Raw genomic sequence first — 13,319 nt, forward strand, 5'->3', positions numbered from 1 at the left:
TAACTTTATATCCTTCAAAATTCATGTGTTTTAATGTCATTTTACCTTCAAAAGTTGGCTTTGTTTGGAAATGCATGCTTGTATACTAATCATATGATATACATTTTTGTGCACAAAATACCTATTAAACTTGTATAAAAGTGCATAACTCTGGTAATATTTACACAAATGTAGATTCAAATCTTAGATGAAGTTTTTATTTTCTATTCAGCTTCATTGTATACACTTAGTGAACTGATCTTACTGATTCAATGAATCGATTCAATTCATAACCCTGTTTCAGTGATTAATTTTGCATCACCACTCAAAAATGTTCACTGAATCTGCATGTAGCATGTTTTAAAATGAATTAATGGAAAAAAAAACTAATTCATATTGCAGTTTTAAATTATATTGCAACGTATTGCTTTTAATGACCAGAAAATATGTGTATTTTATACGATGTATTTTTAAAATGCTTCAAAAACAATTTTTTTTTTTTTTTTTTTTTTTTTTACTTTATACATTAAACTTTTTTAGGTTAAAATCTAAAAAAGCTTCTTTTTTTTAAATATATTTTTCAGTTTTCATTGTAACTTTTGGTTTGTTGGTAACTGTTATTTTTACATTTTTTAAAATTCTTTTTACTCTAATAATTTTGATTAATGAAACCCTTTTTTTTAAATCAGTTTTAGTTATTGATAACATCCCTGATGTACACTGCATGCTTCATTTAGTAAGCAGTCTACAGTGCACACTGTGTAGTATGCTAGTATTCCACTGTAAATACGAACACACACTCACAAGAATCTTCATTCAATCATTCAGAAACTTTATTAGTTGCTTGATTAGTAGTGTTGTCTGGTGTGTGTTGTGCTCCTCAGCCCTGGCATATGCTCAGACTGGTGGCTTTAAAGCGGATGTCGTCTCTGAGTTTCTTCACCTGATCGTCCAGACCGGTCAGTCGCGCTGCGTTCTGCTGCAGCTCCGCCGCTCCCCGACGAACAGAAGCCTCCTTATCTGAGAACACAACCGCAACAGCACCGGTTAGCATGGGGATGTGTGCGCCGAGCATGATGGGATGTGTGTGTAGTGGGCGGTACCTTTCAGAGCCTGCATGATGTCATTGGTGTCCGTCATCACAGACTCCGCCTCCTCCTGCAGCTCCTGTAAGCGGGCGGAGTCTTCACCCGCATCAATGTTCTCCGCCGCCGCACGCTTCAATCGCTCAAACTCCTCCTTCAGTGCTTCCAGCTCCTGAAACACATGAGGGGTTACTCACTGTCAAGTGATTCAACGTTATTCTAATTAATAACAAGAAAGTTACTAAATATTGTTAATTTAAACACAGTATATTCTCCAAAGACAAAATCACACCAAATGATCATGTTAAATCAACAGCTCTAACTATAACATGAGTGTTGTGTGTGTTTCCGCACCTCTGCCGCTTGTTCGGCTTCTTCCTGAGCTGAATCGGCCTGATTCTGAGCTTCGTTCGCATGCGTCATTCCCATCGTCGCGTCTTTCTTCAGGTCGTCCAGCAGGGGGCGCATCTCATCCAGCAGCCCTGTGACTCCCACAATCCCCTGCTCGGCGGGCAGCAGCGTGTCCTCTATCTGAGACACAAAGGCCATCGGTCACGTTAGCCTGAATCTGGACATTGTTTCGGTTAGTTTTCGCGCAGATCTCAGACTTACCTGTTTGACTTCATTCTTGACGTTGTTTGCGATGTCGACGCTCCGAAGGATCTTGTCTTTCAGCTCATCGAAAATGTCCTCGTTGTCTTCCATCATCTTCAGGATGCTCTCAGCGTCCTGCTGGATACCGAACGCAGCGTCACTGCAGACAACAACAATCAGGAACGTTAGAAAAACACCAGACAAAATATTATAATGAGTTGTTAATGTGTGTGCTGTGTACCATGTGTCCTTAGCATGTGTTGAGTACCATGTATTGTTAGCATGTCTTATGTAACGTGTGTTGATAGCGCGTGTCGTTAGCGAGTGTTGTTGGCATGTGATGTGTACCATGTGTTGTTTGCATTTTATCTTGTGTTTGGTACCGTGTAGTTAGCATTTATTGTTAGCACGTGTCATTAGTGTGTGTTGTGTACTGTGTGTTGTTAGCGTGTCATTAGCATGTGTTGTTGGTATGTTGTTAGCATATTGTGTACCTTGTGTTATTAGCATGTGCTGTATAACGCATTGTTAGCATGAGTTGTGTACTGTGTTGTAGCGTGTCATTAGCATGTGTTGTTAGCATGTGATGTGTACCATGTGTTGTTAGCATGTCAATAGCATGTTTTGTTAGCGTGGGTTGTGTACTGTGTGCTCTTAGTGTGTCATTAGCATGTGATGTTATTTTGGGTTGTGTACTGTGTGCTGTTACTGTGTCGTTAGCATGTGTTGTTAACGTGATGTGTACCGTGTGTTGTTAGCGTGTCATTAGCATGTGTTGTTAGGGTGTTGTTAGCTTGTGCTGTGTACCATGTGTTGTTAGCTTGTTATTAGCATGTGTTGTTAGCGTGTGCTGTGTACCGTGTGTTGTTAGCCTCCTCCAGCAGCTGTCTGGCGTTCTCCAGCTGCTCTCTGCTGTTCTCCAGGACTTTGCTGCTGTCTGGCAGTGAAGACGCCAGATCCTGCAGCTCCCTCAGCTTCTGCTTCAGCTTCACCATGCTCAAAGGGACCTGAGCTTCCAGAATGGCCTCGCACACCCGCTGCACCTCATCTGGGTCTGAATGAGGCTCTGAGACACAAAACAACAGCCGACTCCAGTGTGAACGACTGCTGGACCACTTCAAAGAGACTAAAACATTCATACTACATGGCAGTGTGCAGTATGGCAAAGTAAAGTAAAAACCCACCTGACAGGAAGTCCTTGAGATTGTTTATGAAGTCTTTGGTGTCCTTCAGGTCTTCATCCACGTCGGCTTGCACCTGCTTGATCTGATTGGCCAGCTCATCTGTGGACAGTCTCACCCTCCTGGCCGAATCATCAGCTTCCTGTATCTGTGTTTCAGAAAGTGTGTTAAAGTCATTGTAAAATATAAATGGACAAGTCTATTAGGTCTTACTAGTTCGTTGTGTGTGGTCGTACCATCTTTATATTTCAATTTTATTTTCCATAACTGTGACCTTTTCATAATTGTGCTTTTTAAAATTATTATAAATATGATTATATTCTAAATTATATTTAAAATATTGTTATATTGATATAATATATTTAATTTAAATATATAATATATTATAATTTCTTTACATTTCCAAATTGCTATTTTATTTCTCAATTCTTGCCTTTGAAAAAACGTTTTCTAGTTATTTATGTCACATTTGATTCATTATTATTTATTACTTTTTGATTTCTCATAACTTTGACTTTTAATATAATTAATTTTGCTTCTATATATTATTATAATTTTCTTATTTTTAATGTAATTATTGTGAATGTGTGTTTTCATACCTGTGCGGCTGCTTGTGTGATCTTGTTGTTCAGATCCTGTAGTTTGGCCTTCACCTCGTCTGCGTCCTGGAAGGCTTTGTTGGCATTGGGCAGCGCTCCTGTGCAGGTCTCCTCCGCTCCACAAGGGGGCGCTCCGTCAGGAGGACACAGATCTCCAGTGCAGCGCTCCGGAGTGCAGGAATCCACGCGGTCACCACCACACACCTAACAAACACAACATTAATAACTAATCTGGTGGGAAACCAACACTTCTGCTCAGCCAATCACGTGCAATCTATCTCACCTTGTTTGCGGTGGGCGTCAGATTCGGCCGGGTTGCCATATCCTTCTTGAGTTTCTCCAGGTCTTTAGTGTTTCCGGGCTGCACGTCTCTCAGGTCCCTCAAGGCGTTTTCTCTCAGGCCCTCTGACTTCTTCAGTGTGTCTTTAGTAGCGTTGGCTCGTTTGACGGCGTCCGTTGACTTTTCGAACGACTTCTGGATGGCGTAGAAGGTGCCTGAGAATTAGAGGTTTTTCATTAGAGGTCATACTGAGGAATCTGACACTAATAAAGATGAGCGCTGCACACGCACTGGCATTGTTGGATCCGGCGCCATTAGTGAAAGCATCTCTCTTGGTGAAATATTCCAGACGCAGAGACGACAGAAGCGTCTGCAGTTCGTTCAGACTGCGATCAATATCACCGTCCCTCGGCTGCGATGGCAGATCCTCAGTCAAACCCTTCAGCTGAGACCTGTAGGAGAGTTTAAACAAACATTTATATCTCAAATTCTCTGCATTTAGAATTTTTTTATTACTCCTATTTTTCACTGCAAACTGCATCTTCGAACTTCACAATTGTTACTTTTATATAATTTTTAGGTTTATTAAAAAAATTCAGTAATGTTAATGTTTAATAAATAGTTTTATTTAGCTTGATAATGTCATGTTTTATTAGTTAAGTATTATTATTACTTACAATTATTATTATTTTCGTAATTTTGACAATTTCTGTTTCTCATAATTTCACCTTTATATTTCTCAGGTGTGATTTTTTTTATTTATTTATCATTCATACTTACTCATACTTAGTAAAATTATTAATTTAAATGATCTGTTTAAGTTTGGCTGTTATATTTGTTTCTTGTTTTAGTTTGCATTACTCTATTTGTATTCATTTAAAATGTACCTATTTATAATATTATGTAATATTCATAGTTAATTATTTAATATTAAGTTATTGCGATTTAATGTTTATTATTTGTCATGATCTGTTAATCTATTATTTAGGGGTCGACCGATATGCAGTTTTCAGGGCCGATGATAATGCTGATTATTACAGATCAAGAGGACTTTAAACCGATATATATATATATATATAAAAATTAAAACTAATGTCAAAATTAAGTATATCAAGGGCTTGGCAGAACAAAAACAAATCTATAAAAACATTTCAATTACTTTATCGGCAAATCGGTTTTGAAAATTACCAATCCCGATAAACACAAAAATGCTTAATATCGGCACCGATAATCTGCTTTTTGTTTGCCAACTGCAGTTTTATTTCTCAAAATGTTGACTTTTTCAGAATTTTGGAATTTATATAACTCTTAACTGAGACTTTATCTCATAATTACTTATTATAATTACTTATAATACTTACATATAATTTGGCATTTGATTGATGTAATGTTTACTTATTTTAATTATATTTTTATTATTATTGCCAGTGCCGATCTGTGTAGTTCTCATGAGTCTGACAGAGGGTCAGTGAGCAGCGAGTCGGTCTGGTGTTGATGCTGTACCTGATCTGGTTGAGTCTCTGCAGGGCGTCGTTCAGTGCGCGGCTGGACTGCGGCGGGACGCTCACGGTGTCCTGCAGGTGTCTCAGGGTGTCCATCAGCGTCTGGATCCTGCGGGTGGCGTCGCTGGAGACGGGTCTGCCGCCGGACGAGATCAGCTGGTTCGAGAGTCGCTCCAGCGTCACTGTGAGCTGCTGCAGACGCCCGTTCATGCTGAAGAAGCAGGACGGACACGCTGGGCATTCTGGGAAACTGGCGCAGTGGCCAGGGCTGCAGGAGTCGCAGCGGGCGCCAGTTACACCCGGTTTACAGAGACACGCGCCTGTGCGTTTGTCACAGCCGCCCGACTCCGTTCCTGACGGGTTGCACTCACACGCTGAAAGGAAAGAACAGGAAACCAATCAGCGTCCCGTAAAATCCTTTAATGATTAATTTTAGAGTATTTATTTAGTTTGCTCGTGCGGACAGGAAACACTCACGTCTGCAGCCAATCAGAGGATCTCCGTACGTGTTTTCAGGGCAACCGCTGCAGGTCCGGCCCGCGATGCCCGGGCGACACAGACACTGACCCGTGCGCTGAACCACAGGAAACACATCATCAGCATCACGAGATCATGTGATGTGTGTGTGGTCATGTGATCATGTGTGTGATGGCATGTACCTGGTCACAGGAGGCGCTGCGGGCGTTGATGGGGTCACAGTTACACGGCTGGCAGCCGCTGGGCGACGATGGGTTCCAGTAACCCGCAGCACAGCGGTCACATGACAAACCCTCCACATGGGGGCGACACTTGCACTGACCCGTCAGCTGATCACACACACCGCTGACAGAGCCGTCTGGACTACAGGAGCACTCTACACACACATGAAAAACATTTCTTGAATACATTAATCTTTTACTTCAGCGAGTTAACTGGTATTTATTATCGGCATGTAATATGTTTGAGTGACTCACTGGAGCAGCCCAGAGGGTTGTTGGCGTTGAGGTTGTAGTGTCCAGCTTTGCACCGGTCACAGCGATCGCCTTCGACGTTAGCTTTACACGCACACTCTCCTGTTTGAGCGTCACACTGACCGCTGTTCACAGAGCCGGCCGCGTTACACAGACAGCCTGCGGGAGACACCTTCATCAGCATCATCCTCACGTGTGTGTGTGTGTGTGTGTGTGTGTGTGTCACTCACGCAGGCAGGCGTCGGGGCTCCTGATGTCGCTCAGAGGGTTCCTGTAGTAGTTGTTAGCGCAGCGCTCACAGTTGGGTCCGGTGGTGTGATGATTGCAGTTGTCACACACTCCTCCGCTCCTGCGGCCCGTCGCCTCGTAGCGCTCCGCGTCAAAGTGACAGCGATCCGCGTGATTATTACACTCACAGCCTGCAGGGGGCGCACACATACAATGAGGAATAACAGTTCATGTTTGTTGATTTAATTTCATATTTATGTACTGAAGATTTATTAATGTAACTCAATTCACCTATTTTAGATTTAATAATTTAATTTTAATAAATATGTATTTTTTATAGTATAGTTGTGAATAAAATGTGATATTAATTTAATGCCAATCAAATGCACAATGTATTAATTTAATTTAATAATCACTCACTTTTTGCGAAACATTTATGTGCCATTTGATTTGATTTTTTTCATAGTTTATTTAATAGATATGTGTATTAATTCATTTTATATTCATATATATATATATATATATATATATATATATATATATATATATATATATATATATATATATATATATATGTATATACTTAAGTAGTTTTTAATTAATAAATTTTTTATTATTTTGATTGATTATTTTAATATTAAATTATATCTTTTTATACTTATTTACTGCCAATCCAGTAAAACATTAGTTTAGTGTTAGGAATCCTAACAATTGAATTATAAACAATATCCATTTATTCTTTTTTTTATAAATTTAATGTAAAATTAAAAAATTTCTTATTTTTTCTTTGCTAATCCAAAATAATATTAAAATGTAATTATATATATAAATTGAAATTAAAAAATTGCACAAAAATTTTAAAACACTAAAATATTTATTGTTGTGGCATTTATTCCTAGCAATGGGTTCAGGCAGTATGCTGACCTCTGAAGTGTTACATGCCGTACACATAGTAGACCGTATTAGATAGCTAATAAAAGTATAGGTATAATTAATAATAATATAATTAATAACCAGTAATAGTAAAGTTATAATTAATTGTGTTAATAGCCATTAAATCGTGTGTGTGTGAGCAGCCGTACGTTTGCAGGTGTGTGTGTTTGTGTTCTCGGCGGGTCTCCAGGGAAGGTCATTGTGCAGGTCATCACATCGCTCACAGTTTACTCCAGCCGTGTTGTGCTGACACTCACACACGCCGCCCACCTGTAGTACAAACACACACGTATGAGACATGTGTGTGGGGTTAAGTGTGTGTTTGTGTGAGTGTGAGTGTGAGTGTGTGTGTGTGTTACCTGTGTGTTGGGCAGGCTGTTGCACTGGTTGGCATGTCCATGGCAGAAGCAGGATCCGATCACCCTCATCTCTCTCAGGGCGTAATACTGGCTCAGCCTGCGTCCGGGCATGCTGGGAACTGACCCCAGCTGGGTCAGATTGACCCGCAGACCCGTGAACCCAGACGCCACTGAGGGACAGAGCAGCCGTCAATCACCCGCACGCTTCACTAATGCTATGGTCATCTGAGAAAGTCCAAATAACTCACCTTCGATTTTGTGTTCGTTCGGCAGATTGATGTCTGCGAACTGACGCAGAGGATAAAAGTTAATCTGAGAAGAGAAAAGAAACGTCAACGTGAGCGAAGATCGTCCAGCAACACATTTAGGTGATTAAAAACTTAAGCGTTAAAATGTCTAGTTTTCTTTTCATCATTATAACGTTATTCAAATGTTCTACTAACATTCCTTTTAACCAAAAATGTGAATTTTTGTCTTTAACATTCTAAAACGATTTGTTGTCGTAAAAAAATGTTTCTTATAACATTCTCCTAACTTAATTTTACCAAATAACGTTTATTTTTAATATATAAAAAATGTCACATTTTCTTGTCATGAATTGAACATTATTTAAAGGTTAAAATAACGTTGTTGTTTTTAAAAAAACATTAATTGAATTTTATTTTTACTTAACACATAACCTTATTTGAATGTTTATTTTTAATTTGTTTAAACATTAAAAACGTCAGTTTTCCTGACATTATTAGAACGCTATTTGAAGGTTCCTAAAAACTTCTTTACAATGTTCTACTAATTATGTTTTTACTCATAATATAACCTTATTTGAATGTTTATTTTTTAATATTCCAAGAACGTTTTTGTCATGTTTAAACCTTATTCGAATGTTCCTAAAATGTTTCCTTCAACATTCTTTTTTTAACTTTATTTCCACCCACAATATAACGTTATTAAAAAAAAATATATTTTTGTCAAAGTTCAAAATCAGTTTTCCTTTTGGGATAATACATAATTTAAAGGTTACAAAACCTTTTCTACTAACTTTATTTTCACACATAATATAGTGTTATTTGAACATATATTTTAATATTATAAGAGCGTTAAAATGTCTAGTTTTCTTGTAATAATCTGAATTTTTTTTTACAATGTTCTACTACCGTTATTTTTCAACCAAAATGTGTTAGTTGGATGTAAATTTTTAATGTTACAAGAACGCTTTCACAAAATGTCATGAGAGCATTCATCCTCTATAAATAACATATATAAAAAAATATGAACATTTTCTTAACGTTAACGTTAAGTTCAAATACCATTGTAACGACATTCTTTTTTTGAATGTTTTCTAATAACATTTTCTCTTAACGTTATGATAACGTATATCAAATATTAATGCAGTTGTAAGAACGTAATTTACTTTAAGAACATTTTGCCTTAACATTTATAAAACTTTTATAAAGCGTAAGTGAAAGGCGGACTGTCTTACCTTCTGGTCCCTGTAGGGGTCGTCGGCGGTGGATGGCAGCGTGTAGCAGTAGGTTTCTTCGAAGGTGCGAGGGAACGAAGTGCTCACCTGAGGAAAGGTGGATGGGCAGTTGGTGGCCATGTACAGGACGGGATGCCAAGTGCGACCGAAATCCTTCGTCCTCTCGATGATCAGCGCATCAGGCCTTGGGCCCTACAGGACGACAGAGGAGACGTTAGAAAACAGTGCTTGGTAAATTAAAGACAGCAGGACAGATATCAGATACCTTAAATGAGAGTAAGACGGTCTCCAGCTGATACATTCCATCTAAATCCAGCTGCAGCGTCACGGCACTAACATCTGGAAGAAACACACACACAATCACTCGCATAATCCTTAATGGTTTACATGATATTTACTTTTATATGAATAAATGTAAAGTATTTAATGAAAGTTTAAATTAATGTAAGTTCATTTAAAGTGTGCACTGAATATGTTCTAAACAATATATTTTTGTACCGTGATCTGAATCAAAAGATTCGCAAACCTACTTCAAAGCACCGATCTAGAAAATTTACAAACTTGACGTTTTAGAGTCCCAATCTGAATCAAAACATTCACGAACACGCTTAGTTCTGAACAAAATTAGTTCCGAGGTTCCGATCCTAATAAAATGATTTGCGATATACACTAGAGTTTATAATGATTCGCGAAGTATTATAGTCCCGTTTAGAATCTAAAGATTCACAAAACTGCTTCGGTTCTGAATCAAATACACGAACCTACTCTGGAGGTGTGATCTAAATCAAGTGATTTGATCGCAAACTAGTCCCGATCTGAACCAAAACTGATTAGTTTCGATCTGAATTAAAATGATTTGCGAACCTTCAAAAGTTCCAATCTAAATACTAATTATATTGTGAACTAGAGTCCTGATCTGAATGAAAAGATTCACCAACTTACAGTATTTCTGATCTGAATCAAAAAGATTTGCGAATCCGTTGCGAAGTTCCGATCTAAATAAAATTATTTCTGATTCGCGATTTTTTGTCCGGACTTCCGATCTGAAAAATGATTTACGAAATAGATTCACAAACCCGCTTCCCATTTAAATCTAATGATTCGCAATACGCGCTCTGAAATCCTGATCTGAACAAAATTTGACCACTTCAAAACAGTGAATCATTTCAGCTGTTTAACTGATTCATGCGTTTGAATCACCAGGAGCGGATCCAGAGTAAACGATTCACTAAATTGAATCGTTTTGTCTGTTCCTCCATTTTTCGTGCCTTATTCATCCATGTTTACACGACACTGTCAGAACTACTACTGGTTTGTTTGTTTTAAAGCCTCACCTTTCTTAGACTGCCACCATCGGTTGGGTCCGGCGCTGGAGATCACGTTCTGGATCCTGTGCGCATTATACGCCGCCGGGTTACGAGAGTCGCACGGACAGCACTTCATCTTCCACTGGGACATGGAGAGAGTGATTTAGACATTTACCCAGCTCAACCCATCACCAGTTTAACCAGATGTGCTTTTATTACAGTAGTTAATGTACAGAAAAGAGAATCTCTTGGCCCTGCAGAATCTGGGTTTGATGATCATGTCAGTGTGAAAGTGTAATTTCAAACCTAAAGAAAACCATCAGTGATAAACCTGAATAAACATGCCTTTAGAGACGTCTGCCAGGAAACCTAACAAGGCAGAAATGAGTGTGAATGAAAGAAATGTTCCAGTGTTGTCAGATTCGATCAGATCTGATCATTGACTGCTCTGAGTGTGTTTCAGGAGAAGAGTCAGAGACTCAGAGATTTCATCTCAACATGTTCTTCTGGGTGTGGTTCTTGGCACTTAACAATAAAGAAACCCTTTCTAGCGCCAAACAATACTTTATATTTGTGACCCTGGACGAGTTTTATACACCTTCTGAATAAATAAAATAAAGCTAGATACATTTGGACCCATATAGGAGGTTCCACAATAGTGTCGTGTTTGTTTCATAGATATATATAATGGCTGAGTGCATGTTTGATCCTGGTTTTGTGCTCACTCGTTAGCTTGCGTGCAGAACCACACCCAGACAGGCTCGTATCTGAAGCTGTGTGTGTTTCTCAGGTCTAGACGAGTCTCACCTGTCCGTGTGGAGTACACACCACCTCAGACCCCATCAGACCACAGGTGGAGGAGGAGCGCAGGCTCTGCTCCCGACCCAGGAGAAGATCACCCATCGCAGGGTAACACGCCCCGCGCCTGCAGTCCTGCTGCCCCAGACACAGCGCAGACAGAGCTGGACACAACACAACACAACACACATATCACATCACCATCACATCACAACACACCGCAGACAGAGCTGGACACAACACAACACATCACCATCACAGAACAGAACAACACTGCACCACAGGAGGAGCTTTAGATTCGACAATACACTGCATGATCAAAAACCATATTGATACGATACGAGACCAAAACCATTGTTTTACTATGGTACATACAAGTATATTATTATTAATAAACACATATGTGTCTCAGCAGCACAAAAGCAGACTTAAATCTCGGGGGTGTATTTGTAGCAATAGACAAAAAAAAAAAAAAACATTGTATGAGTCAAAATAATCGATTTTTCTGTTATGTAAAAAAAAAAAACTAGGATATTAAGTAAAGATCACGTTCCGTGAAGATATTTAGTAAATCTCCTACTGTAAATATATAAATACTTAATGTTTGATTAGTAATATGCATGTCTTAAGAAATTCATCTGAACAACTTTAAAGATGATTTTCTCAATATTTAGATTTTTGTGCTCCCTCAGATTCCAGATTTATAATAGTTGTATCTCAGACAAATATTGTCCTCCTAACAAACCACACATCAGTGGAGAGATCATTTATTCAGCTTTCAGACGATGTATATATCCCAATTTCTAAAAATTGACATTTATGACTTATTGTTAACACATAAACATTCATTAACACACGTATAGATATTCATACTTTTTTAGAAATGCTTTTAGACGTTATATATCAAGGCTAAGAAAGTTCAAATGTTTTGATGATAATGTTTTTTAGATATATACTTTACAAACATCATGTGCATATCAATGTATAAATGGTATTATAGTTAAAATCGATATATATATAAAAGCTAATTAAAGTAAAGTACAAAAATCTAGTTTCCAAGGGAACGTTTTCATTTAGTTCAAGCTGAAGTACTAAAATAACTAAAACTGAAATAAAATACAAATTTTTTGGAAGCATTTAAAAGTGACGAAAAACTGCAAGATTGCTCAAATTAAAGTAGAAACTAAAATGAACACAAAAGCAGAAAACTCGTATATCAAATCAAATTCAGAAGAAGTGAGCTGTGATAATGGTCTGTGTTGAGTGAATGTGATGAAGAACAGACCTGCGAGTGAGAGGAAGATCCAGGTCTTCATCCAGACAGTGTGTGTGGATCTAAACCAAAAGCTTTCCTGCAGACACAAGTGAACCAGAGATAATCAGAGCAAAGTGTGTGTGATCGCTGTCCTTCTGTGTGTGAAGTGTGAAGTGTTCAGATGCTGTGTGTGCTCTTTGTTCGGCTTTTATTACAGGAGCTGCTCACCTGTGTGTGTGTGTGTGTGTGTGCACGACGCCTTCCCTCACAGCGTCACACCCTTCTGACATGAATCAACACGTGCACACACACACACACACACACACACACACTCACATCCTCAAAGTAACGGGGATGGAATGTGATTCTGATTCATGATGATGATGATGATATATGAGACAGATGAACACTGTCTTCACGTCCTGTGCTAGAGATTGTGTGTGTGTGTGTGTGTGTGTGATAAAACTCTTGGCCTGCAGGCACTGATTTCAGTGTGTGTGTGTGTGTGAGGTGTGTCCCGTCTGAGGTTAGACAGTGACTCATCACACACACACACACACACACACACACACAGACGAAGGTGCCACACCTGAACACTGCTGACGGATCACCACGGCAACCAGGGGGTCATATCATACATTCATAAACATACACACTTTCATAAACACACACATTAATACACAAATGCACTTAAACACCTCCACTTATGGACATTCATAAATACTGATAAACACACATATAGACATTCATAAGAGCATACACACATATTCATGAATACATAGACAATAA

The 13,319-nt window shown here is 38.7% G+C and overlaps 1 protein-coding gene across 1 annotated transcript; it reads right to left on the bottom strand.

The window, feature by feature from the left end:
• Positions 1-790: 790 nt before the first annotated feature.
• On the bottom strand, positions 791-12,724 carry lamb3 (laminin subunit beta 3). The gene is made up of 22 exons (XM_026198688.1): positions 12,561-12,724; positions 11,285-11,439; positions 10,505-10,619; positions 9,436-9,509; positions 9,171-9,362; positions 7,939-8,002; positions 7,691-7,860; positions 7,481-7,601; positions 6,401-6,589; positions 6,174-6,329; positions 5,880-6,073; positions 5,698-5,794; positions 5,222-5,594; positions 4,010-4,170; positions 3,722-3,933; positions 3,439-3,642; positions 2,843-2,987; positions 2,517-2,724; positions 1,677-1,818; positions 1,419-1,595; positions 1,083-1,236; positions 791-999 (listed from the first exon to the last, which is right to left on the bottom strand). Exons 1-22 carry the CDS (start codon positions 12,589-12,591, stop codon positions 860-862), a joined length of 3,474 nt encoding a protein of 1,157 aa, XP_026054473.1. The 5' UTR covers positions 12,592-12,724; the 3' UTR covers positions 791-859.
• Between the last annotated feature and the right edge of the window lie 595 nt (positions 12,725-13,319).

This window comes from Carassius auratus, chromosome 22, assembly GCF_003368295.1.
Source record: "Carassius auratus strain Wakin chromosome 22, ASM336829v1, whole genome shotgun sequence".
Lineage (NCBI taxonomy): Eukaryota > Metazoa > Chordata > Actinopteri > Cypriniformes > Cyprinidae > Carassius > Carassius auratus.

What these genes read in the sequence shown, in the direction of transcription:
- lamb3 (XM_026198688.1), bottom strand. Translation starts at nt 12,591, where the DNA reads ATGAAGACCTGGATCTTCCTCTCACTCGCAG. An exon ending in ACCCCTACAGGGACCAGAAG is followed by an intron (nt 8,003 to 9,170) that starts GTAAGACAGTCC and finishes TTCTCTTCTCAG; the next exon opens with ATTAACTTTTATCCTCTGCG. An exon ending in TCAAGAATGAAGTCAAACAG is followed by an intron (nt 1,596 to 1,676) that starts GTAAGTCTGAGA and finishes TTTGTGTCTCAG; the next exon opens with ATAGAGGACACGCTGCTGCC.